General features: G+C 41.9%; 2 protein-coding genes across 7 annotated transcripts in view; both read left to right on the plus strand.

Moving 5' to 3' along the window:
- Positions 1–23,531, plus strand: part of ANKRD44 (ankyrin repeat domain 44) — a 218,599-nt gene that overhangs the window by 178,286 nt on the left and 16,782 nt on the right. The window lies entirely within an intron of this gene.
- Positions 1–23,531, plus strand: part of LOC309525045 (GPI inositol-deacylase-like) — a 37,235-nt gene that overhangs the window by 1,099 nt on the left and 12,605 nt on the right. Inside the window, exons 2-20 of the mRNA XM_082210393.1 lie at positions 127–298; positions 5,912–6,072; positions 7,076–7,128; positions 7,241–7,307; positions 7,511–7,616; positions 8,586–8,641; positions 9,617–9,700; positions 9,851–9,900; positions 12,089–12,140; positions 12,415–12,492; positions 13,600–13,675; positions 13,976–14,049; positions 14,195–14,246; positions 17,099–17,165; positions 18,565–18,673; positions 20,110–20,148; positions 21,911–22,004; positions 22,689–22,779; positions 22,958–23,152. Coding sequence (XP_082066519.1) covers positions 172–298; positions 5,912–6,072; positions 7,076–7,128; positions 7,241–7,307; positions 7,511–7,616; positions 8,586–8,641; positions 9,617–9,700; positions 9,851–9,900; positions 12,089–12,140; positions 12,415–12,492; positions 13,600–13,675; positions 13,976–14,049; positions 14,195–14,246; positions 17,099–17,165; positions 18,565–18,673; positions 20,110–20,148; positions 21,911–22,004; positions 22,689–22,779; positions 22,958–23,152 — 1,631 coding nt within the window. The 5' untranslated portion in view covers positions 127–171. The remainder of the gene's footprint in view (positions 1–126; positions 299–5,911; positions 6,073–7,075; positions 7,129–7,240; positions 7,308–7,510; positions 7,617–8,585; positions 8,642–9,616; positions 9,701–9,850; positions 9,901–12,088; positions 12,141–12,414; positions 12,493–13,599; positions 13,676–13,975; positions 14,050–14,194; positions 14,247–17,098; positions 17,166–18,564; positions 18,674–20,109; positions 20,149–21,910; positions 22,005–22,688; positions 22,780–22,957; positions 23,153–23,531) is intronic.

The raw sequence follows: 23,531 nt of genomic DNA on the forward strand, positions 1-23,531 counted from the left end.
AATAAAGTACATCGGAATTCAAATACATCAGCTCTTAAGCAGGAGGGTGCCTGTGATTTCGTACAATCTCTGTGTGTTTGATGTCAAATAATTTCTTCCTTATGCTTCCTTTTTCTTTTTTTTAAGGGCCAGGGGTTTGCTCCACGTAGCGTTGCAATAGTAGGCCATTCCATGGGCGGCCTTGTTGCAAGAGCACTGCTGACGCTTAAAAATTTCAAGGTGGAACTCCTCAATGTCCTCGTTACTCAGGCCACACCTCACCTTGCACCTGTAATGCCTTTAGACCAATATCTTACTGGTAAGTTTACTCCTAATATGACCACTCGCTAGACATCAGCAAGATTGCTATACCTTAAAGGGCTAAAAAAAAAATTGTTAATGTGAATCAATATCCTTTTTATGTCATAATACAGTGGTACCTCAGGTTAAGTACTTAATTCGTTCCGGAGATCCGTACTTAACCTGAAACTGTTCTTAACCTGAAGCACCACTTTAGCTAATGGGGCCTCCTGCTGCCACTGCGCTGCCAGAGCACGATTTCTGTTCTTTTCCTGAAGCAAAGTTCTTAACCTGAAGCACTATTTCTGGGTTAGTGGAGTCTGTAACCTGAAGTGTATGTAACCTGAAGCGTATATAACCTGAGGTACCACTGTAATTTTAAAAGGGTACTAGATAACCCCGATATTAGTCCTCCTAATGCATTTTAATGTCAGTTCAGGCAAAAATATCTTGCAGTTCCCCTGACAAAGCTCTGACAAACTCCCAAGGGAAGGTTTCTTTCAGTGTAAGAGGGGTAAGGCGCCAAGAATGTCTCTACTTGCCCTTGTTGTTTGATCATGGCCTAGAAGTGCAGCTGGTGGCTCTTTCTTAAAATTTAACTAAGAAAATAAATGACAGTCTTTAGGTTGGGAGGGCCCAGTCCATTCAGGGTTTCATAGGTCAAAACCTTGCATTGTACCTGGAGCAGCCAAGGAAAGCTGTACAGGCCACACAATGTTTCATATAAAATGTTTTTGGAACTTGGCAATCCTAGGAGGTGAGGTATTGCCTTCAACATCAGCCACCAAGCGTTTTCCTACAGCAGTTCTGTGCGTCTTGCACTTGCCATCCTTTCTTAAATCATAAGTGGCAACAGTAATATCTTAACCCAAGAAGGAGAGCAAAAAGCATTGCTTTAGATCAGGGGTCTGCAAACTTTTTCAGCAGGGGACCAGTCCACTGTCCCTCAGACCTTGTGGGGGGCCGGACAGTATTTTGGGAAAAATAATAATAACGAATTCCTGTGCCCCACAAATAAGCCAGAGATGCATTTTAAATAAAAGCACACATTCTACTCATGTAAAAACACCAGGCAGGCCCCACAAATAACCCAGAGATGCATTTAAAATAAAAGGGCACATTCTACTCATGTAAAAACACGCTGATTCCTGGACCGTCTGTGGGCCGGATTTAGAAGGTGATTGGGCTGGATCTGGCCCCCGGGCCTTAGTTTGCCTACCCATGCTTTAGATGGAGCTGGTAAAAAGCTTTCCCAGATTCTGCTATTACTGGGACACTGGGATGGACAAGGAGTGCACCGTCCAAGGGAGTTGTCTCTCTTTTCTCTGGCTCACTGTGTTTGTCAGTCATAAATACTTCGGTCTTCTCTAGATTTGGCTTCCGTGATTTGCCTGCAGCCTAGGGCTTGCCGATCAGAAGGTCGGTGGTTCGAATCCCCGCGACGGGGTGAGCTCCCATTGTTCGGTCCCAGGTCCTGCCAACTTAGCAGTTCGAAAACACGTCAAAGTGCAAGTAGATAAATAGGTACTGCTCTGGCAGGAAGGTAAACGGTGTTTCCATGTGCTGCTCTGGTTCGCCAGAAGTGGCTTAGTCATGCTGGCCACATGACCCAGAAGCTGTCTGCGAACAAACGCCGGCTCCCTTGGCCTATAGAGCGAGATGAGCGCTACAACCCCAGAGTCATCTGTGACCGGACCTAACGGTCAGCGGTACCTTTACCTTTACCTTTTAGCTTTGTGCTAGGCACTGGAGGCAGGACTGGGGCTAAGATGAGAAGGGAGACATAGGACAGAGTGGTATCAGCATATGGGTAGAATCTTGCTGCAAATCTTCTGTTAGTTTCAGCTGGTAGCTTCTTTCACCTTAAACAGGAGCAGGGGCAAACAAGAGAAGCAATCGGTGGCATCCACCTTGCCAAGAACAAGGGAAGCAGTCCAAGAATTATCCTGTGAGCAACCCTCCGTACAGTTCCTAACAAAGTTCCTAAAATATCAGCAGCTTGCCCTTCTGATTTCTAAGCATATAAATTATCAACCAGGATCGCATTCAGTGTCACGCCTACGAAGCCAGCGTAATTTATGCTCGGGTAAATCATGCCAGTACAACTTAACCCTATTCCAAACATTTCAGGAGTGTGGCTACTGACAACTGAGCCAACCCAAACTTGGCAGAAGGAAAAGGTGCCTTTGCTGTATAACATTGCTTTTAGAAGGCGGCATTTAAACGCGGGCATTAAACAGCTATAGTTTAGCTTCCATTTAGAAACCCGTATTTCCTGTACAGTACCATGTTCTTATTAGGTTTTGCTCAAAGCCTTTGGAATGAGTTCAGTCAATGTGTAATAAAGGGAATGTTTTGGCTGCAGGCTACACTGGCAATGGGCCTGAGAATCCCAATGTATCCCGGCACAGCTTAAACGTTAAGCTTAATTGTCGGTTTCATTTTGGGGAAGTGTTGGTGAGCAGTTGGTAACTGGCAGAGAGACTTAGACACAAGGGTTGGTTATTTGGTCATTTGTGGCAAGTTGGTTACCTTGGTTTTCTCATATAAGTGTGGATGCTCTGATTATTATCCTGATGCCTGAGCTTTGACAGAACTGGGACACTTGAGAGAATCCCTTGAATATCAAAGTCTAATGGAATGACTTGCAGCTTTCTCAACCGAGTGTTTTTGATGCAGTTTCCTCTGTGAAGGATTCTTTTGTGTTAGAATTCTGATCACCAAGACCTCTGTCACCTTGACTAATCCTGTGCATTGTTTTTCATGAGCTTAGCCCTCATGCCCCAAGCAGCTTGCAAGTTAGGCAGTTAGCCGATATGCATAATTGCTAGCATCAAGTTTATTGCAGCATGAGTGTAAACGAAAGACTCCGAATGGAGCAGGAGTCCGTTAGTATGGTTGCCATGGTGACAATGAATTTATTTCTCACAATCAGAATTTGGAAGCAGCATCCAACAAGAAGCAGCTGTGCTATTTTGCCCTTTAAAAAATAAAAGCAATCTGCCAGCATTTTCTCTTTCTTTTTTTGAAAAATAACTTTTTTATTCAAAATTAAATGAAACATATCATCCTTATTTCCCCCCCATTTTCCCTCCCTCCCCTCACAGAACTCACCCACCCCCGGACTTCCCTCAGTTCCAGTCTTTGATTTCTCTAAAAGTGCTGTTTTCGGCATGTTACCTAGTTGTAAAGATCCTCAGACTATTTAGCTGATTATTATCAATTAAAAGTTTGTGAATGTTTATTCAAAGTCAGCCAAGGAGTCCAGTTCGCTTTGTTGCGTCTTCAAATACTTTGTAAAGGGTTCCCATTCATCTTTAAAGTCACAGTTATCCTTCTCCCGTAGCTTGTATGTCAGTTTTGCCAGTTCTGCATAGTCCATCAATTTTTCTTGCCATGATTCTTTAGTTGGGGTTTCTTCAGTCTTCCATCCTTGTGCTATTAAAACTCTCGCGGCCGTTGTCGCATCCATGAAGATGTTTTGCAGCTTTTTTGGCAGATCTTTCCCTACAACTGTCAGCATTTTCTCGATTGAGCAGGTAACCCCCAGGCTGCCAGCAGTGGCGGAGGGGCGGTCCGCCCTGGGTGCCACCTCTAAGGGGGTGACAAGAAGGCACCCCGTGGAGGGCTCGCCCCGCCGCCCCTGGGCGCGGCGGCATAAGCTGCCACCATCGCACAGCCGCATGCAGCAGTGGAATCCTGCAACTGTCCATATGGCACTCGAGCGGCACCATCAGCAAACCGCCCGGCTGCGCATGCGCTGTCCATAGCAGTGCTGCGCATGCGCCATACGTAGCGGTGCTGCACATGCACTGTGGGGCGATTTGCCGGCACCGCCGCTTGAGTGCCGTACGGATGGCGGCGGGATCTCTCCGACGCTGCTGCAGCTGTGAGCTGAGGATCCTGCTGCCGTCCGTACGCCGCTCGAGCAGCGCTGCCGGCAAACAGCCCCGCGGTGCATGTGTGGCGCTGCTGTCTACTGCGCATGCGCGGCACCACTACGTACGGCGCATGCCAAGTGCCTGTGAGCCTTCCCTCGCCCCTGGCTGCCAGGTCAACCTCTGCCATGCTGCCACACCTTACAGTCAGCTCTGACTGTTGGAGTGGGAACTGCTTGCATCATTTCTAAAGTCTTTTTTGTTTAATGGCATCTATGCCCTTTTTTGCTGCTGCCTCCTGTCACTTCAGCAGTCCTCTCCTCCTCCTTCAAGTCTCCTTTTCTTTCTCCCGGACTTTTGCCTGCAGCCACAAGGGAAGAGTTGCCTCTCCTCCTCTCCTCCTCCTTCAAGTCTCCTTTTCTTTCTCCCGTACTTTTGCCTGCAGCCACAAGGGAAGAGTTGCCTCAGCGGTTGGCCTCTTTCCCAATCTCTCATTTATGTCTGAGAAAATGGAAGGTTTTTTGTACTCCCAAAAAAGAGAAATAAAATCCCCCCAAAGGAGAAGTAAAACATACCGGTAGCATACTGGTTTTATTACTTAAATATGCAGTCATACCTCGGGTTACAGACGCTTCAGGTTGCGTTTTTTCAGGTTGTGGACCGCCGAAACCTGGAAGAACCGGAACGGGTTATAGTGGTACCTCGGGTTAAGTACTTAATTTGTTCCGGAGGTCTGTTCTTAACCTGAAACTGTTCTTAACCTGAAGCACCACTTAACTAATGGGGCCTCCTGCTGCTGCCGCGCTGCCAGAGCACGATTTCTGTTCTCATCCTGAAGCAAAGTTCTTAACCCGAGGTACTATTTCTGGGTTAGCGGAGTCTGTAACCTGAAGTGTATGTAACCTGAAGCATATGTAACCCGAGATACCACTGTACTTCCGGGTTTCGGCGGTCGCGCATGCGCAGAAGCTCTAAATTGCAACCCGCGGTGCACAGACACGCCGCTGCGGGTTGCGCATGTGCATCCCGCACGGATCACGTTCACAACCCGAGCGTCCGCTGTACTGCTCTTGTTTGTTTAAAAGAAAAAAGCCTGCTTGACATTTACAATTTCCGAAATTGTGTTGGGAAGTCTTTGCAGCCTGATTCTAAACACATCCCCTCTGAGCTAATACTGATTTTAGTTGGGACTGCTAAAGCTGCTGCCTTAATTTGCATTGTGTGGGCTGATTCACATGTCATCTGTTGATGGTTTTGCATAAGTGGGAGCCAGCCTCGTCTCTGCATTCCCAGAAAAAAGGTACTGTTTGAGGCGGCAATATATGGATCTCACCTTTGGATAGATTCCTATCCATTATTGAGTATGTGGGCCTGATCAGGAGTGAGAGATAGGTACTGAAACCTCAATTATTATTTTCTTTCCAAGTATGCAGACGTGAGAGTGACTCTCATTTGTGCTAACCAAGAAGAATGTCGTGTCTGAATCAGCCGTGAGACTCAAAAATAAGTTATGCTCATTTCCTTTGAGTATCTCGCCTTCCTTTCTCTTTTACTGTGTAGCATTTAGCTGGTGGTTTTGATACATATCTTTTTGATACTGCTGTCCTCAGATGATTCTTAATATCCGGTGTGAAAGTATAGCTTTTAATGTACATTGTGGTTGATCGCTTCAGTTATTCCAGATTCAGAATTTGGACTTCTCTAAACAAATGCTGCTAAACTAATGTTGAAAACATTTTTTTTTCCTCTGGAAGATTTTTACAGAGCGGTAAACCAGAAATGGATTCAGAAGGCTAAAGAAATAAAGAATCTAACGACTCTTTCTGTGGCGGGAGGATTTCGAGATTATCAAGTTCGTTCAGGACTGGCTTTTCTGCCCCGAACAAGTCATCAAAGCAGTGCCTTATGTGTTGTGGTAAACTATGCACCCATTTTTTTAAAATCAAAATAATATTTACAGATTGGGGGATAAGTAATTTGCAGCCCTAGGGCTCTTGTACACACTGAAGGATTCTTGTTAAAGGTATTGTATATTTAATCCTTGCCTTGGCATTTACTATAACCGGAGTGATTAAAGTTGTATTCTAGATTCAGCTCTCGGTCCCAGTGGAAACAGTGACACTTGTTACCAAACAAATGTGGATTCCCTATAAGATTAGAAGTGTAATGCTTGGGCCAGTATATAAATGTTTTTCTCCCAAATCCCTTTTCTGATAAAAGGGCCTAGCAGGAAGAAATAAGAAATCCTACTGGACATGACTAAGAGATTGGGCTTGCCTAAAGCACCATATTTTTCACTCTATAAGACGCACCAGACCACAAAACGCACCTAGTTTTTGGAGGAGGAAAACAAGAACAAAAGTATTCTGAATCTCAGAAGCCAGAACAGCAAGAGGGATCACTGCGCAGCGAAAGCAGGATTCCCTCTTGCTGTTCTGGCTTCTGTGATAGCTGCGCAGCCTGCATTCACTCCATAAGACACACACACATTTCCCCTTACTTTTTAGGGGGGGGGAAAGTGAGTCTTATAGAGCAAAAAATACGGTAAATTTTTGAATTCTGTCTAAAGACTGCAGTCCTGCATTCAGCTGTCTGAACAGAAGGATCCAAAGAACCACACATCAAATTTTACATATCCAAGGACACTTTTAGCATTCCCCTTCCCAAATAGCCACTCTCCATTCTACATGCCAAACCAATTTTGACATTGAGTCACAATGAGTCCGAGGCATAGAGATCTGCTATAAGGCAGAGGTTCTGCTGTGCTGTGCATGTCTAAACTAGCCCTTTGAGTCCCTGCCGTTGGGATTTTAGCCGTGGGCAGGATTTCAGCAATGTGCTTTCTTCATTAAGCTAATATTAAATGTTTCTCATTAGTAATTTTTGAAAAGAAGTAACAGAAATCTCTTCTTAAATAGACTTCAGCCATTCCTCGTGTCTGGGCTTCAACAGACCATCTCTCCATAGTTTGGTAAGCAGCTTGAACCAGATTAGGTACCCGAATTGACTCTTCTTTTGTTGTTTGATTTCATTTTTATCTGTAGTTTTTATAACTAGCCTTTTCCCTTACACTCTTTTTATAGGTGTAAAGAATTGATCTTGGCTACCATCCGAGCGTTCTTTGACCTTATTGATGAAAACACTAAGCAGGTTTGTATTTCTTGAAATGCAGGCATGTGCCATGAAAAGAGCAGTTCTTATCTGAGTAATTTCAAACTGTTGTAAATAGTGATGGTATTAATGTTAATGATGTTAATTTGAATCCATATTCTGTCTTGGGTTTAGTATAAATATGCTTCATGGCGACCAAAACATAAGTTAAAATTCTTCTGAAATCACGTGTTAATTTTTAGATAACAGAAGATCCACAGAAGAGAATGCTAGTGTTAAATCATCACTTTCTGAGGCACCCTGCAAAATTATATGAAGAGAGCCCTGAATCTGTTGCTGAACTAACAGGTTAGCTTATCTTTTTTAAAAAATACAAGATCAGGGTTAGTAGTGAGTCTAAGCAAAATGGGTTTGAAATAAGCTGTGATCTCTGTTGAAACTAAACACTAGCAGCTCCTTCTCCCACCTGATGCTTTACTTGGGCTTTTCCCATTTTGTGCACATAGCACCAAACCATGGTTTAGCATTGTATATGTCAGGCTCCTAGGTCTCGGCTTCCTCCCCCCCTTTGGCCGTAGATAAGCAGGACAAAGCAAAAAGAGTCCCTTACTTCCTTCCTAGTCACTTCCGCATCTTGCAACCTGATATCGCAACCACCCTGCTTTTTGTGTAGCCACCTTATCTGCTCTACATGACTTTGGACTGATAGGCTGAATACTTTCCAGCGGGAGAGAGTCTGTTAGCTCTCTCTCTTCCTGTTCTTCACTTTGTTGTTCACCCCCCAGCTCTTCCCAACTTTTGTATTCAGAACTGTGCCCCTCTGTAAACCGCTGTTCCAAATCTATACTGCTCCACTGCTCCTGGGCAGCCTCAGAATCCTGGTCGGGGGAGGGGGAGGCTCCCACCATTCCCCATCAGAGCAGTATTCCTCAGCCTGGTCTCTGACAGTATATGAACATGGCCTGTGTGTGGCTTCTCTGACTTCTTGAACCAACTTCATACTGCATCACCGCCACCACATTATTTTAGGGGGAGAGTTCGCAGAACGAACTAGTTCTAAGTTGGTGCTATACTTTGTCACTAAATATTGTCACTAAATATTGGGTGGTTTAGTACAACACCTTCAGGGAAATGGATCTTTGTATATTCTTAAGCTTATTCCTTATTTGTATGGAGTCCGGTCCTCGGCAGATATCATGACTTGATACTATTTTAAGTTAGAAAGTGAAAAAAACCAAAACAGTGGTGGTAATTTTGTAGGAAGTGAGGAAGAATTTTATTCCTGGATGTGTGAAGAGTGATGTTGCTTGATTGCAGGAGAAGTAAACTGGATCCAGATTAAAACTTCAAAATGGTCCTATACAGTGTACAATGTGAGTTGCGTTGATTTCTTCTTTTAACTGTAACTTGTTTAATTTGGGATAGATGACATGGGAAGCTGCCCAGCAGGCAAATGCAGCAACTTAAGGCCTGCTTATTTGATCCCTGGAACTCTTCATGGGCCACAACTCCACTCTACCAGCCAAACTCTTCACTGGCCCTGGCCCACACTCACGTGTTTTTTGCCTGCCTGAAATGCTTGTTTGGATGCAGAATAGGTGTGTGTAGAATGCAGCCTACTGTTGTGCTGCCCATTTTTGCCTCTGGCCCCACTCGCCTCTAGCATACGGCCCTTGTAAGGTGGCCCAGAAGGGAGTTCAGCCTTGGGCTTCTTTGATGAGTTCTCCAACCCTAAGGTTGGGACCCCTGACCATTAGGTCCAGTCGTGACCGACTCTGGGGTTGCGGTGCTCATCTCATTTTATTGGCAAGTGAGCCGGCGTACAGCTTCCGGGTCATGTGGCCAGCATGACAAGCCGCTTCTGGTGAACCAGAGCAGTGCATGGAAACGCCATTTACCTTCCCGCTGGAGTGGTACCTATTTATCTACTTGCACTTTGACGTGCTTTCAAACTGCTAGGTGGGCAGGAGCAGGGACCAAGCAACAGGAGCTCACCCCGTCGCGGGGATTTGAACCGCCGACCTTCTGATCGGCAAGTCCTAGGCTCTGTGGTTTAACCCACAGCGCCACCCGCATCTCCAACCCTACTTTATACCAAATCAGACTCTCCAGGGGTTCAGACGGGTCTTGTTTCCCAGCCGTACCTGGAGATGCCAAGTATTGAACCTGAGACCTTCTGCCTGCAAAGTATGTGCTCTACTTCTGAGCTTTTGGCCCGCCCCCAGTAGACTGTCCAGGACTGTACATGGCTAATGGTGATTGGAAACCATGTCTGCTCAAACCATGTCCAGCAGTTCTCCAAACTACTACAGTTTCAGTTCAGCATGTTTTTGTCCTTTTCTGAACAGGAATCGGATGGAAAATACTTTACTTTCCCTCTCTCAAGCCATCGAAAACCATACAGTCATGTCTACTGTCAAAGCAGTATGTTGGTGAGAAATTGCTTTCCTTTGCGGCTTGACTTACCTTCATATGTATTTATAGTAAGAAAACGATTTAAATGCTTTCACTATTTTGTATGCCAAGCTATAACGTGTATTCTTACCTCTCTTTCTCCCCCACATACCTGTTTTATCTGTCAGGACACAAACAGTTGGATATATGGCTGTATAAACAGTTCCTCACCTGTGTGGTAAATATATTTTACATTTCATAAACAAGTAGAATAGAACTGTTTGCAGAAGATACTTGTGCAAATGATTGCTGTTTTTAATGTTCTTTTAAAAATAAGGTTTGGTTTTGTATTTGCTTAAAACGAGTGGTGCTTAGTTCTGTTTTGTTTTCATTTTTGTGTTACATTTTCTGGCCTCTTCCGACTGTTGTGACATACTAGGAATTTAAGCCACCCTTAAACCTGCCTTAATCCACTTCTTGGATTAGGAGAATCCCTATAATCCCACGGTTAGCTGTGCATTTGGCTTTAATGAATAGGATTCCCCTGGGGACTGGTGGATTTTGAACATATTCAAAATTAGCTTAAGTACCCTACAGTTATATTTAAATACTGAAGAAAGAGGAGGAAAAAACATTAATATAGCCATATTATAATATCACATTTAGCACTGTAACACTTTCATATGGTTTATCTAGTATATGAGAAAGCATTTCCAGTGCTCAAAATAGTTCTTGCTTAAGGAAAGGCCTTCCAGTATTTGTTTGCAATATGCCAATTTATACATTAACAGTCTTCCATGTATTCCTTAGCCATTATTTTATTATTTCCACTGACCGGCAATCAAAATGTTTGCACAAAATGGCAAGTTAAGAATTTTTAATTTTGTTTTGTTTTGTTAAAACATCCTTAAACTTCCCCTAAGAGGATGACAACAATATATAGAGGGAGTTTATGTCTGCTTGCTGCATTCCCTTTATAACGTCCATGTAGAAATCTGCAGAATAGCTTATTTGTTAATTAGCTGTTGTGCAGGAACATCAGACACAGTAAATGTCTGGACCAGTGGTAAAGGGTAGTTTCTGCAGAGAAGGAAGGGAATAAAAGCTTTGGGGGGTGGGGAGAGGCAAAGTTGTTGTGTTTGTTTTAGTTTTGCCAAAAGTTATTGAGCTTTTTGGGCAAAATTGGAAAAAATTGACATTTTTGAGCTTTTTAAAAAGTCAAATTGCCCAAAACAACACTTCTGACATGAGTTACCAAACACCCGCATTTTCCTGGACATTTTGCCGATTTCCGCCTAGACACTCCTTCCGACAGCAGTATTCTGGTTATGTCTGGGAAATTCCAAATGTATGGCAACCCATGGTTCACTATGGTTTGCTGAAACAAGCCAACTTCACAAATTACAGTTGGAAGATGGCTTATTTCAGCAAAGCACAGTTAAAATTAACCACAGTTTGTCCAGATTTAAAAATTGCAACATGCTACAGTGAATCTGAATTGATGCTTTTGAATTACAGTGGTACCTCGGGTTAAGTACTTAATTCGTTCCGGAGGTCCGTCCTTAACCTGAAACTGTTCTTAACCTGAAGTACCACTTTAGCTAATGGGGCCTCCTGCTGCTGCCACGCCGCCAGAGCATGATTTCTGTTCTCAGCCTGAAGCAAAGTTCTTAACCTGAAGCACTATTTCTGGGTTAGCGGAGTCTGTAACCTGAAGCGTATGTAACCCGAGGTACCACTATATGGTGCTGGAGGAGACTCTTGAGAGTCCCATGGACTGCAAGAAGATCAAACCTATCCACTCTTAAGGAAATCAGTCCTGAGTGCTCACTGGAAGGACAGATCCTGAAGCTGAGGTTCCAATACTTTGGCCACCTCATGAGAAGAGAAGACACCCTGGAAAAGACCCTGATGTTGGGAAAGATGGAGGGCACAAGGAGAAGGGGAAGACAGAGGACGAGATGGTTGGACAGGGTTCTCGAAGCTACCAGCATGAGTTTGACCAAACTGCAGGAGGCAGTGGAAGACAGGAGTGCCTGGCGTGCTCTGGTCCATGGGGTCACGAAGAGTCGGACATGACTAAACAACAACAGTGACTCTAAAATGGAAGTGAAAGCTTCTAAACACTTCAGAATTGTGGCCAGAGTCAAACTTTTTATGTCTTATCTCCATAATTTTAGATGTGGTTATTGTATTACAGTTTCTTGCCTGGGGGCATTTAGACCTACATTTCCACAAAGGCCTAATTTGACACTTTGGCCACTACACCACATTAGCTATAGGTATCAATAATAGTGATATTAGAGTTGCTTTCTAAACTTGCTTACCAATTAAAATATAGCACAAGGAACTTGAAATAAATATTCATGAACGTCATCTATCATGGTTCTCTAATTTCTAATAATTTTTATCTTAATTTTCTACAGTCTGCGAGGTGTTGATTTGAGTTGGAAAACTGAATTACTGCCAACAGTTAAGGTAAAAATTGCACCATTTCCTTGAAAACTAAATACTTGTTTATTTATTCATTATTTAAGAGAATATAAATGTTCTGTGCACTTAAACACTCCTGAATCCACTTAAACACATTTTGAAGAGCTTCTGTGATAAAATTAACAGTTCCAGTTTTTCCTTGTGGTTTAAGTGCTCTGTTGGAGACTTCGAAATTATTTTCACCATGGTTTTTTTTAAAGACTCAAAATACACTTTTCAGGCCAGTTAAACATTACTTTTGCATGTATTGTCTTTCTAGACCGTGACTCTGAAACTTCAAGAATATCCTTCTTTGTCTCATCTTGTGCTTCATGTACCAGCCGTCAATGGTAATAAGGTAATAGACAGGGGTGTCTAGTTTGTGTGTGTTTAAAATCAATACATCTGAGTATTTTACATAACTTTTCCTGAAATGTTGTATTTTTTAGCGCATGCCATAACTGGTGATGAGAACTATTGCTTTCTTTTAACAAATGAGCCAAGTCTTTGCTGTTAGATCAGGCATAGGCAAACTCGGTCCTCCAGATGTTTTGAGACTACAATTCCCATCACCCCGACCACTGGTCCTGTTAGCTAGGGATGATGGGAGTTGTAGTCCCAAAACATCTGGAAGGCCAAGTTTGCCTGTGCCTGTGTTAGACTATTGATGGATTGACTGCAAGAGTTGTTTGCCTCTGTAGTATCTGGGGTAAAGCACAAACCATGTTTTAGGCTCCACAAGAGAGCCTAAAATACGCCTTAGTTCCAAATGACACGTTTGAGAATCTGCAGAACATTTGCAGGTGATACAGAAATGACCACTATGCTTATTTCTGTTTACTAATACAGCGGTACTTCGGGTTAAGTACTTAATTCGTTCCAGAGGTCCGTACTTAACCTGAAACTGTTCTTAACCTGAAGCACCACTTTAGCTAATGGGGCCGCCGCGCTGCCAGAGCACGATTTCTGTTCTCATCCTGAAGCAAAGTTCTTAACCCGAGGTAATATTTCTGGGTTAGCGGAGTCTGTAACCTAAAGCGTCTGTAACCTGAGGTACCACTGTAAGGTGATTTGTTAAGTTTATGGTTGAGTCAGTTCTCGAACCCAGTTCTCCTGGTGTGAAGTTTAATACAGTGGAACCTCAGTTGCCGAATGTAATCCGTTCCGGAAGACTGTTCAACTTCCTAAACGTTCAACAACCGAGGCGCAATTGCCAGTCGGCAAAATCCATTGAAAAAATGGAGAAACGCACCTCGGAAGCCGTTCGACTTCCAAGGCGCATTCGAAAATGGAAGCACTCACTTCCGGGTTGTGAGCGTTCAAAAGCCAAAACCTTCAACTTCCAAAGCATTCGACAACCGAAGTTCCACTGTACCTTTTCTTGGTTTTCCACTTTGTGAGGATGAAATGCTATGTGAACCACTGCCAGAAATTCTAGAAATCACTTTGTATTTCCTTTTTGCAGTTTACTTTGGACTGCGAGTTCTTTAACGAAGCTTCAAGAACAGTACAGCTTCCTGTGACCCACCTTTTTTCATTTGGTAGGCCTCCTTCACTGCATTTGGCAAATGCACGATTCTGGTTTCCATGTAAATAATTATTTCTTGTTAATTGTGGCTCTAAACACTGAAATCTTTAAGATAATATTTTAGTTTTCTGTTAAGTATGTTGCTTTGACTGTATACTCTATCTTTGACTTTCCTCAGATTGTTTTATTGATGTTTTAATATTCTGTAAATTGCTTTGAGATTTTTCTTAAAAATATAAAGCGGTATAGAAATGAAATATGTAAGAATGATAATTTACTGACTACTTCTGACATGAAGCAATGCTTTCTACAGGACTTTCTTCAAGCAAAATCGTATTAAATTCAACTGGCCTTATTCACAAGGTTCAGCTTCAACATTTTGGTCAGGTATAAATACTGATTATATTATTATTATTATTATTATTATTATTATTATTATTATTATGTCAGGTACATAAGTTTTCTGTTTTGGGTTAGTTCTTTTAGGGAGTTCTAGTAAACTAACATGTATTGCATTGTTACATTTGTTTAGATATACCAAGCTTTTAACATCCTTATAGAGAGCAGCTGCCAGTCGCTTAAAGGTAAATTTATTTCCAGAAATCACTTTTAAACCAGTGTTGGAGGGGGGGGGGAATCCTTTGCATGTACCTCATTACTCACATATTCTTATTTTTGTAATGTCATTTGTTCTGTAGTCTTCATTTCTCAGGTCATTTTGTAGTCTGACTTGCTGTAAAATTAACCTTACTTGATTTTTGGGGGGCTTTGTTTACTGATGTGGGCAGTATTCCATGCACTATATTGAAACCTACTGATTCACATTTGAGCAAGGCACATCCAATATTAAGGCTCACCTTGCTCTTCCCTGCTTTTAAAATATCTCAATTTTTCTTCGTTTTTCTTCAGTTTTGCTGAGATTTCATAACAATCTTCTTTTCTTGAAGTATAGTTTCAGTAGCTGAGCTTGCCACTTCATTACAAAGCACTCTACAATTCAGCTCAACTTTTCTGCAGTACCCCAGCTTGATTTCATATTACGTTAACTCTGCTAGCTGATAGATATACAGTGGTGCCTCGCAAGATGAAAAGAATCCGTTCTGTGATTTTCTTCGTCTAGCGGTTTTTTCATCTTGCGAAGCAAGCCCATTGACGGATTAGCCGATTAGCGCTATTAGCGGCTTTTAGCGGCTTATCTGCTGATCGGATCAGCTGATAAGCGGCTTAGCGGCTTAGAAAAAGGGGGGAAAGGGAAAAAACCCCGCAGGAACTCGCAAGACATTCTTGTCTTGCGAAGCAAGCCCATAGGAGATTCGTTTTGCGAAGCACCTCCAAAACGAAAAACTCTTTCGTCTAGCGAGTTTTCCGTCTTGCGAGCCATTCGTCTTGCGGGGCACCACTGTATATCAGGTCTGAAAGGTCTGTTAATCTAGAAGATTTCATCTGAACTATTATCTCAAGTTTAGCAGGTGAACTAGTGAACTACAAATAAGCTAAGGTATCAGCATGTGGAGATGTTTGCTTAAATCAGCCATTTAGAGTGTGTTTCAGAATCCATTATTTTTTGTTTGCTCTGATCATGGGTAAGGGGGGAAAGGACTCTGTTACAAGAACTTTTTTTTTTTATCGGTTGATTTAAAAATTGATGGGTACTTGGAAGGCAAATTTAAGCTTACTTTTAATGCAAAGGCAAAATTCATTTTAGTCCATAGATTTTAATATTATTAATCCCTTATTTATTGTGGTATTTCCTGAGCATCACAAGATTGGTGTGAAAATAAGGGGTGGGTGGGTGGGTGGGGGTGTTTCTTCCCCCCAAATGAAGCTAAAATATTTTCTAATGCAAGCGGTAACTGAGATGTGACAGTTGATTCATGACTCTGCTTCATTAATGGGGTGTGGAGTGAGAATTTTATTTGATGATTTTATCACTGGTGAGCACCTGGTGTGTCCTGGTAAACCAGCTAAATGTGTGTTGCCACTGAGCTAAGTTTTATTCTAAACTCTGTTCTGATCGCTTAGATGTGGTATATATAGCTCCCTGTGTGAGCTAAAGAGGAATTAAATATGTGCAAATGTAGTTGGTATCCCTAAGATGCCTAAATTTGTTTTTGAATCTGCTTATGTTTCAGTTCATATGTATGAGATGGTATATGTGGTGTGTGTGTGTGTGTGAGAGAGAGAGAGAGAGAGAGAGAGAGAGAGAGCGAGAGAGAGACCCATTGGAAACATAGTGATGTGGATAGGATGCAAATATTATTCATTTCGTTAAAGTCAGCAGCTTTCAGGGTTCACAGTGGTAAAATGACTGGTTCATTATGCTGCAGGCACGCAACATTTAAAATGAACCTGGATTGCTCTTGAAGTTCTTCTCTTGTCCCCACCCCAGATCTTGCAGGTTAGCGTTAATAACAGGGCATGGTCTTTTGTTGTCCATTGTGTTAGCAGACTACCAGTTTGTTACTTGATCTTTTGTAGTTATCCTTTCCCTAATCCAAACTGATTCGCTTTGTCTTGGGTAGTACTTGGATGTTAGCACTACAAAGGCCGATTTATGGGGCTGGGTTTTTTCGCTTTATGATAACAATCACAGAAGCTTGGCGTCTTGAAATCTCCCATTTATGCCAGCAAGGATGTGTAGAACCTTATCATCCTCATGCCCTGCCAGTGCAGAGAGGAAACCTATGCATTGTAAGCCTGACATTTTTAAAATTGCCACTTGAACTGGGTGCACGACACTCTCCTTAAAGTTGGCAATCTAATGCCACTTAAGAGTGAAAATGGATGAAGTGAACATACATTTTCTGTTCTGTGAATAACCTTCCCATTTATCTTGCTGAATGGCACAGTTGCCATCTCTCTTTCCTCTTGTTGTACTTCCTAAGCCTCTTTCTATTTCTTTCACCGTGCCTGCCTGCAGAGTTGGAATCGGGTAAATGATGATATCACACAGCCGTAATATTAAGTCTGCCGTGCTGCTTGAGTCTGCAGTGTGACGTGAATAATGAGAAGTGTGGCTCAATGCAAAATTGAAATAGACAAGACACATTGGCAAAGAAGCAAAAAAAATTAAAATGCCGAGCATTAGAGATTGTGAGCAACTGGGAGATGGTTATTGGAATAAGAGAATTACACATTATCGTTATCTCAGTTGTTGTTACATTTCAATATAATTCTACAACCTTACATTATAGCTGTTTTATGAGAAAAAGAGAGTCAAATGACATTTGGGCCTCATTCTTGGTCTCTCATGTCATAGCAGAACCTAAGGTGTTGCAAAATACTCCTTGGACTTGCTTTTTGATAGCGTGATACGTTTTGAAAAGTTTATTTGTTTGTTGTAGCAGAGTCTTTTTGTAGTGGCCTGATTTAAACCGTATTTCATCAGGTGCTTGGCTCTTTTGTTTTATTATGTACTTTCATTTGCTTCTTTCAGAAAGGAAACCTTCTGTGTACCAGCTTCATATACCATGGTCCTATGAAGACTCTTTAACTTTGTCACAGTAAGAGTTTAACATTATTTGATTTCTTTACGTCACTGAAAAGTGTCACACCTTAGGACTTCCATATATGATATGAATGCGTTATCACAATATGCAGGTGAATAGTACCACAAAATTTGGGATAGCAAATGATCTTAATGTCAAAGTTTTTAAGGAAGGGTGAAGCTTTCATGTGTAACAACAAAACACTGAATACAGTGGTGCCTCGCAAGACGAAATTAATTCGTTCCGCAAGTTTTTTCTTCTTGCGAGTTTTTCGTCTTGCGAAGCACGGTTTCCCATAGGAATGCATTGAAAATCAATCAATGCGTTCCTATGGAGACCGTCCGGGGACAGAGGGGAAGCGCAGCGCACCTTCCCCTCTGTCCCCGGACCTGTTTAAAGCAAGGGGCGGCGGGGAGAAGATTGCTTTTCCCCATTGCCTGCCCCGCAATCTCTGGGGACAGAGGGGAAGGCGCGCACACCTTCCCCTCTCTCCCCGGACCTGTTTTAAAGCAAGGGAAGGGGCAGCGGGGAGAATCGCTTCTCCCCGTTGCTGCCCCTTGGTTCAAAAGGGGTCCGGGGAGAGAGGGGGAGGCGCGCGCGCCTTCCCTTCTGTCCCCGGAGATTGCGGGGCTGGCAACGGGGAGAAGCGATCTTCTCCCCGCCACCCCTTGCTTCAAAAGAGGTCCGGGGACAGCGGGGAAGACGCGCTGTGCTTCCCCGCTATCCCCGGAGCTTGCGGGGCAAGCTTCGTTTTGCGAAGCAAGCCCATAGGGAAATGCATCTTGCGAAGCGGCTAAGAAAACAAAAAACTCATTCGTCTAGCGAGTTTTTCGTCTTCCGAGGCGTTCGTCTTGCGGGATACCACTGTAATAGTTAAGTAGCCAGAAGATTCCTACTAATGCCCGTTTCTTCACAAGTCCACATGAGGCATGGGTTTGTCATGATGCTTCCATGTGTATGCCTCTCCTAGAATAATTCCAAAAAGGTATCAATTGGAAGAAGCTTGAGCAATGATCTGGAAAAGATACGTTGCATAGGTTCAAGTAGTCTCTTCACTGCCTTGCTGACAGTGTTATCTCCACTGGTTAAAACCATGGCTCCTATGCTAATCAGAGTTTGCAAACTAGCTTCAACCATAGTTTCAAAGTCTGAATGATATGGAAACTTTGATAAGCGGTAGTGCCACTTGTTAAATGAATGACAGCTCTGAATGTCTGGGTTTTAGCTCATCATTAAAAAAAACAACCAGTGGAACCTGCAGCAAAAGCTAGCAATGTATCCTCCTGCACAAAATGAGTTCTCCTGTCTCATAATGCCATGCACACTTAACAAGATCGCATCAGACTTTATTTTAGATTGGACAAGTGTTCATTGCAGACCAATATTTAAAAAAAACATAACCTAACCACCACAGGGTTCCATCTTCAACTGAGATTTCTGCAAAGCTTCACATTGCCCAGCCTGAAAATGACACCGCTGTTCCATCGTTGAACATTTATTCATCTTCAGATTGCAAATATGAAGTAAGTAAAAGCCTATATGAAGTAAGTATAAAAAAGAGAGTTACATTTCCCCTACTTCCCTTCAAAACAAGGGTGCCCATTTTCTGTATTGTAGTAAAAGACAGTCAGTAGAAGCCTTTTAATGCACAACTGAAATAAAGCTCCTTTGTTTGTGTTGCAGCCAGCTGATGTTTGTTATACGTCAGACTGGAGAGGGCCTTCTTGGTAATGGCACCCCAGTTTTGGAATTCTTTATTTCCCCTGGTCTTTGCTCAGTAATTAGTGCCTAGGCCTGTTCAGTGTTTCCTTATGATTGCAAATGGACTGCCTTGTTTTACCAAATATGGTTGCATCATTTTACATGGATCCGAATTTTAAATTGTAACCCACTCTGGGATTGCTTTGCAGTGAAGTGCGGGTAATGAAATATTTTAAATAATTGAGCTTTCACCTTTTGTGAAGTGAGCATTTTAAGAGTGCTGTATTTATTTATTTTCCACTAAAATGCACATTTTGCTATTGTTAGTAATTCTGAGGATAAAAAATAACAAAAAATAAAATATAGTTGCCTGTCATTTAAAAAAAACATAAAATGACACTTAACTAGGTGACGCTTAACAACGGCCTGGGCAAACATTCTGTGCTGGGGAAAAATCTTACCTTGGTACTGAAAAGGCATAATAATTGTACTAAGTGGACTTCGCTGGGAGGGACATTTCTACATGCACAATGCTGATAATCCCCCACCAGACCTCAGATAATTGGGCACAAACATGTGGTAACTGGGCAAGCCTTCAGGTTCCTGAGTCCTAAACTGTTTAGGTCTTACTTAATTAATTAATTTTATAATGAATGATTTTAGAATGTTGTTTATGCTGTACTTTTGTACTGTTTTATTGCTGTTAGCCGCCCTGAGCCCGGCTTCGGCTGGGGGAGGGCGGGATATAAATAAAATTTATTATTATTATTATTATTATTATTATTATTATTATTATTATTAATTATTATTATTATTATTATTACCCATGAACACAAGAAGTTTGAATTATGCTTGGAAATGGATTGGCAGTTGGTGTATGTTATGTTTAACAACTAACAAAATATGATCTTGATGGTCAGTCCACATAGGAGCTTAGCATCTGTATTTTAAGTTTCCAAACAGTCTTCCAAGGCAGAACAATACATTGCAGCAGCCTGATCTGGAGCGGAGCCCATAAGAGCATGGGTCCCTGTGGACCAGCAGTCAGTGTCTAGGAGGGATTGCAGTTGGTTCACCAGCTGAAAATAATGCAAACAAACCAAGGCTTTTTGGGCCTCCAGGGATACTGCTGGATTGTTAAACTGCACACCTTATTTTATCATAGTAACTGAGAGTATTCTGATTATTTTGTTCTTATGCTATATTATTGTTTTGTGTAAAAAAAAAAGCTACCTTTTAAAATGTGTGTTGCAACTAGGTAACCGTCAAGACCTCTTTTCTGCAAGTCCTTGGTCAGGTAAGAAAGTTTTGTTTCACTTAACCTTAAGCTGATAATGCATAAAGATAACAAAACAATGATAACGTACCTTGATCTGATAAAATGTATTCCGTGAGTGTAGCATGCATCTGTAACAATAGGGTGTAGTTCATAAAAGATAGTCCCAGCTGTTCTAACGGATGCCTCCCCAAAATAGGGGTGTGGTGTCTACATTGCCAAATAATTCCCATCCATGGAGCCTGGTGGGTCGGGTGGATGGGCGGAAGCAGAAAATGCTTTGTTCATAAGAGGTCCAGCTATTGCATGTGTTTACAGGTTTCCTGCCGCCAGGCAATTCCATCCACGCATCACGTCAAGAACAAACAGTACTGTCTACATCTGTGGGAATTTCTTGGGAAGTTATTTTTTGGGAAGCAAGAAATAACTTGAATGTAGACCAAACAAATGACTTGCTCAAGGCCATATGCTCAATTCAGTTCCCAGAACATCAGACCGCACCTCTCAGCCAGCACTTGCTGCTACTGCACTGTGCCTTTTTAAAAAGAAGACAAAGCAGTTATGAAAAATCGGAAGCAGACTGAAAAGCCTTAAATAGCTGTCTCTAAAGCAGGGCAGGTGGGAGATGGGTGGCGCTGTGGGTTAAACCACAGAGCCTAGGACTTGCCGATCAGAAGGTCGGCGGTTCGAATCCCCGGAATGGAGTGAGCTCCCGTTGCTCGGTCCCTGCTCCTGCCAACCTAGCAGTTCGAAAGCATGTCAAAGTGCAAGTAGATAAATAGGTACTGCTCCGGCGGGAAGGTAAACGGCATTTCCATGCGCTGCTCTGGTTCGCCAGAAGCGGCTTAGTCATGCTGGCCACATGACCCAGAAGCTGTACGCCGGCTCCCTTGGACAATAAAGCGAGATGAGCACCACAACCCCAGAGTCGGCCACGACTGGACCTAATGGTCAGGGGTCCCTTTACCTTTTTTAAAGCAGGGCAAGTCAGCAACAGAATAGCAAATGAAACTTACTTGTGCAAATTCAGTTTTGCTTAAATCCTATAAACTTAAACCAGGTCAACACAGCTTGTCATGCTTCAGACCAGCCATCATTTATTGCGTTGGTAATTTATTTTTTTGCCGCCTCCCTTAGATGGGTAAACAACCAGCAAGTCAGAACACATGTTGGTGAATCACAAGATAATTCAGGCCTGATTTGCCCAGGTGGCTAGAGCTACAGTTCTGATTTTAAAGTGGCCATCTTTAATCACAGTCTGAAACTTGATTGTGCTAAATTTGAAGCCCTGTTCTGGGTTTGTATGTACAATTATGGGAGCATTGCTGCTTTCACATCCTTACCCCTTCATGCTAATGCTGATGTACTTGATTGCAACTTGAGATTTGAGTAACAGATTGATATGTCTGTGTGCTTTTTCTTGGCACTAGAATGTGTGGTACTCATGCCTGTGGAAAAGAAACTGAGCCCATTTTTATCTTGAAAAAAGATATCCTGAGAGCTAGCGTAGCATATTGGTTAAGAATATAAATTGGGAGTTTTTAATGAAATCTCAGTCCACCCATGAATTTGCTAGGTGGTATTGAGCAAGCCATTTTGTTGCCTCAGCCCTTCCACCTGTTATATAGGCATGTCTCAAAGGTTTTTAATAATTACTCAGATAATGTATGTGAAGTATTTAGAAAAAAGCACTATGTAAGTATTGAATTGTTGTGGTGATATTGAATTGTTGTGGTGATATTTGCATGCTCCATTTTTTCCATAAAACATTCTTGTTTTGTAGGTAATAAGATTCCATGGTGGCACGCTGCCCGTGTACATAATTTCTAATATTCTTCTTGCTTACGGAAGACAGTTAAGGTCCCTAATTTCAACAGGTAACATTTCGTGAAAAGATTTTTAAGCGCAGGTTTGTTTTTTATTATAAAACTAGAAAACAGAGTTTCATTGTACATTTCATTGGTAGTTCGGCAATCGTTTTGTTATCTTTTTTAAAAAAGATGCTGAGATTTGTTGTAAAGTGGTTGATAATCACATAGATACTGATAGGAATCTGGGGAGGGGAGCTAGAATAAACATTAGTTATTGTATAGCTTATCGACTTGAATGTATTTTAAAGCAAACTCCTTACAATGCTAAGTAGCACTTTTAAAAGTCAGTACATTTTTAAAGCTTGAGTTATATTTGATTTCTCAAATCATTAGGGAAATATCCGCCAAGTTATTTGCCCTTTAGGGCAGGAGTTTCATTTTGGTCAGACCTGCAAGCTGGGGGGAAAACACATTTAAATATATTCATATTTGAGAATTCTGTGTCACAAATATTCAGTGTCTAAAACTGAATACAACTATTACCGTAAATAATTTCTGTCGGTCTGTTTCCCCATACCACCAGTGCATTAGTAATGACATCATATGACAAATAGAAGTTTTACTGCAGTGGAATTAGCATTTAACAATGGTTATAATATATCCTGAATTTTGAAACATTTATGATTTTTCTGTTAATATTTTAATTTACTGGCCACATCTGATTCTTGATATACATTTTTCTTGTTCTAGGTCATTGCACAGATTTTGTACCTGCACTTACTAAAGCAGCCAGACCCTATAAAGTAGAACCAATAGTGAATATTGTTAAATTCTTGTTGGGGTAAGTTCCCTGCTTGTATATTTTTCCACTACACCATGGAATTCTTCATGCAGCGATAAAGGTCCTCATCTGTAACATACATACTAAAAAAAAAAGCATTTGAAATTAGGATTAATTATAATTTTTTGATAAGCAAGTAAAGCAAACAACTATAATCTTGTGTTTTCTCCCCCCACAGGCTTAACTGGCTTAAAGGAATCTGGGATATATTATCCTTGCCAGAAGTGGATGTTACACCGAACAACCAGAATTTGTGGTTTCCTTTTGTATCTCTAATCCTCTTTATGTTTGGGACCGGCATAGCCTATTGGTGTGGCAAACTCTTCAGTTCCTTTCTAAGGATCTCATCCTCATTGCATGTAGCTTTGGCCAGGTAAAAAAAACACCAACTGCTCTTATTTTATGTGGGTGAAATGATAAAAGATGAAAATATAGTGCCTACTTATTAAACAGTGATTATACTAAACCTGGGGATAGTTCTTAACTAGCTGAGAGAATGGGTTAACTTTCATGGGGACTGTAGAAGATTGTACAATATTTTACTAGCTTTTAGTGGCATCTTTGTGAGATGGTGGCTGTAAGGGCAATTTGGTTAACTTGCATTTAAAGAGAGGTTTTTCTGCATAAGGTAGAACCTTATCACATTCTACCAAAGGATACTAAATGGTCAGAGGTAATAGGGTTAATAGTTGGGTACTTGTTTAGTCCAGGACATCGTTCACAAACTGACCATTGCCAGTTTGTAATTTTCC

This window comes from Podarcis vaucheri, assembly GCF_965113315.1.
Source record: "Podarcis vaucheri genome assembly, chromosome: 1".
Taxonomy (NCBI): Eukaryota; Metazoa; Chordata; class Lepidosauria; order Squamata; family Lacertidae; genus Podarcis; species Podarcis vaucheri.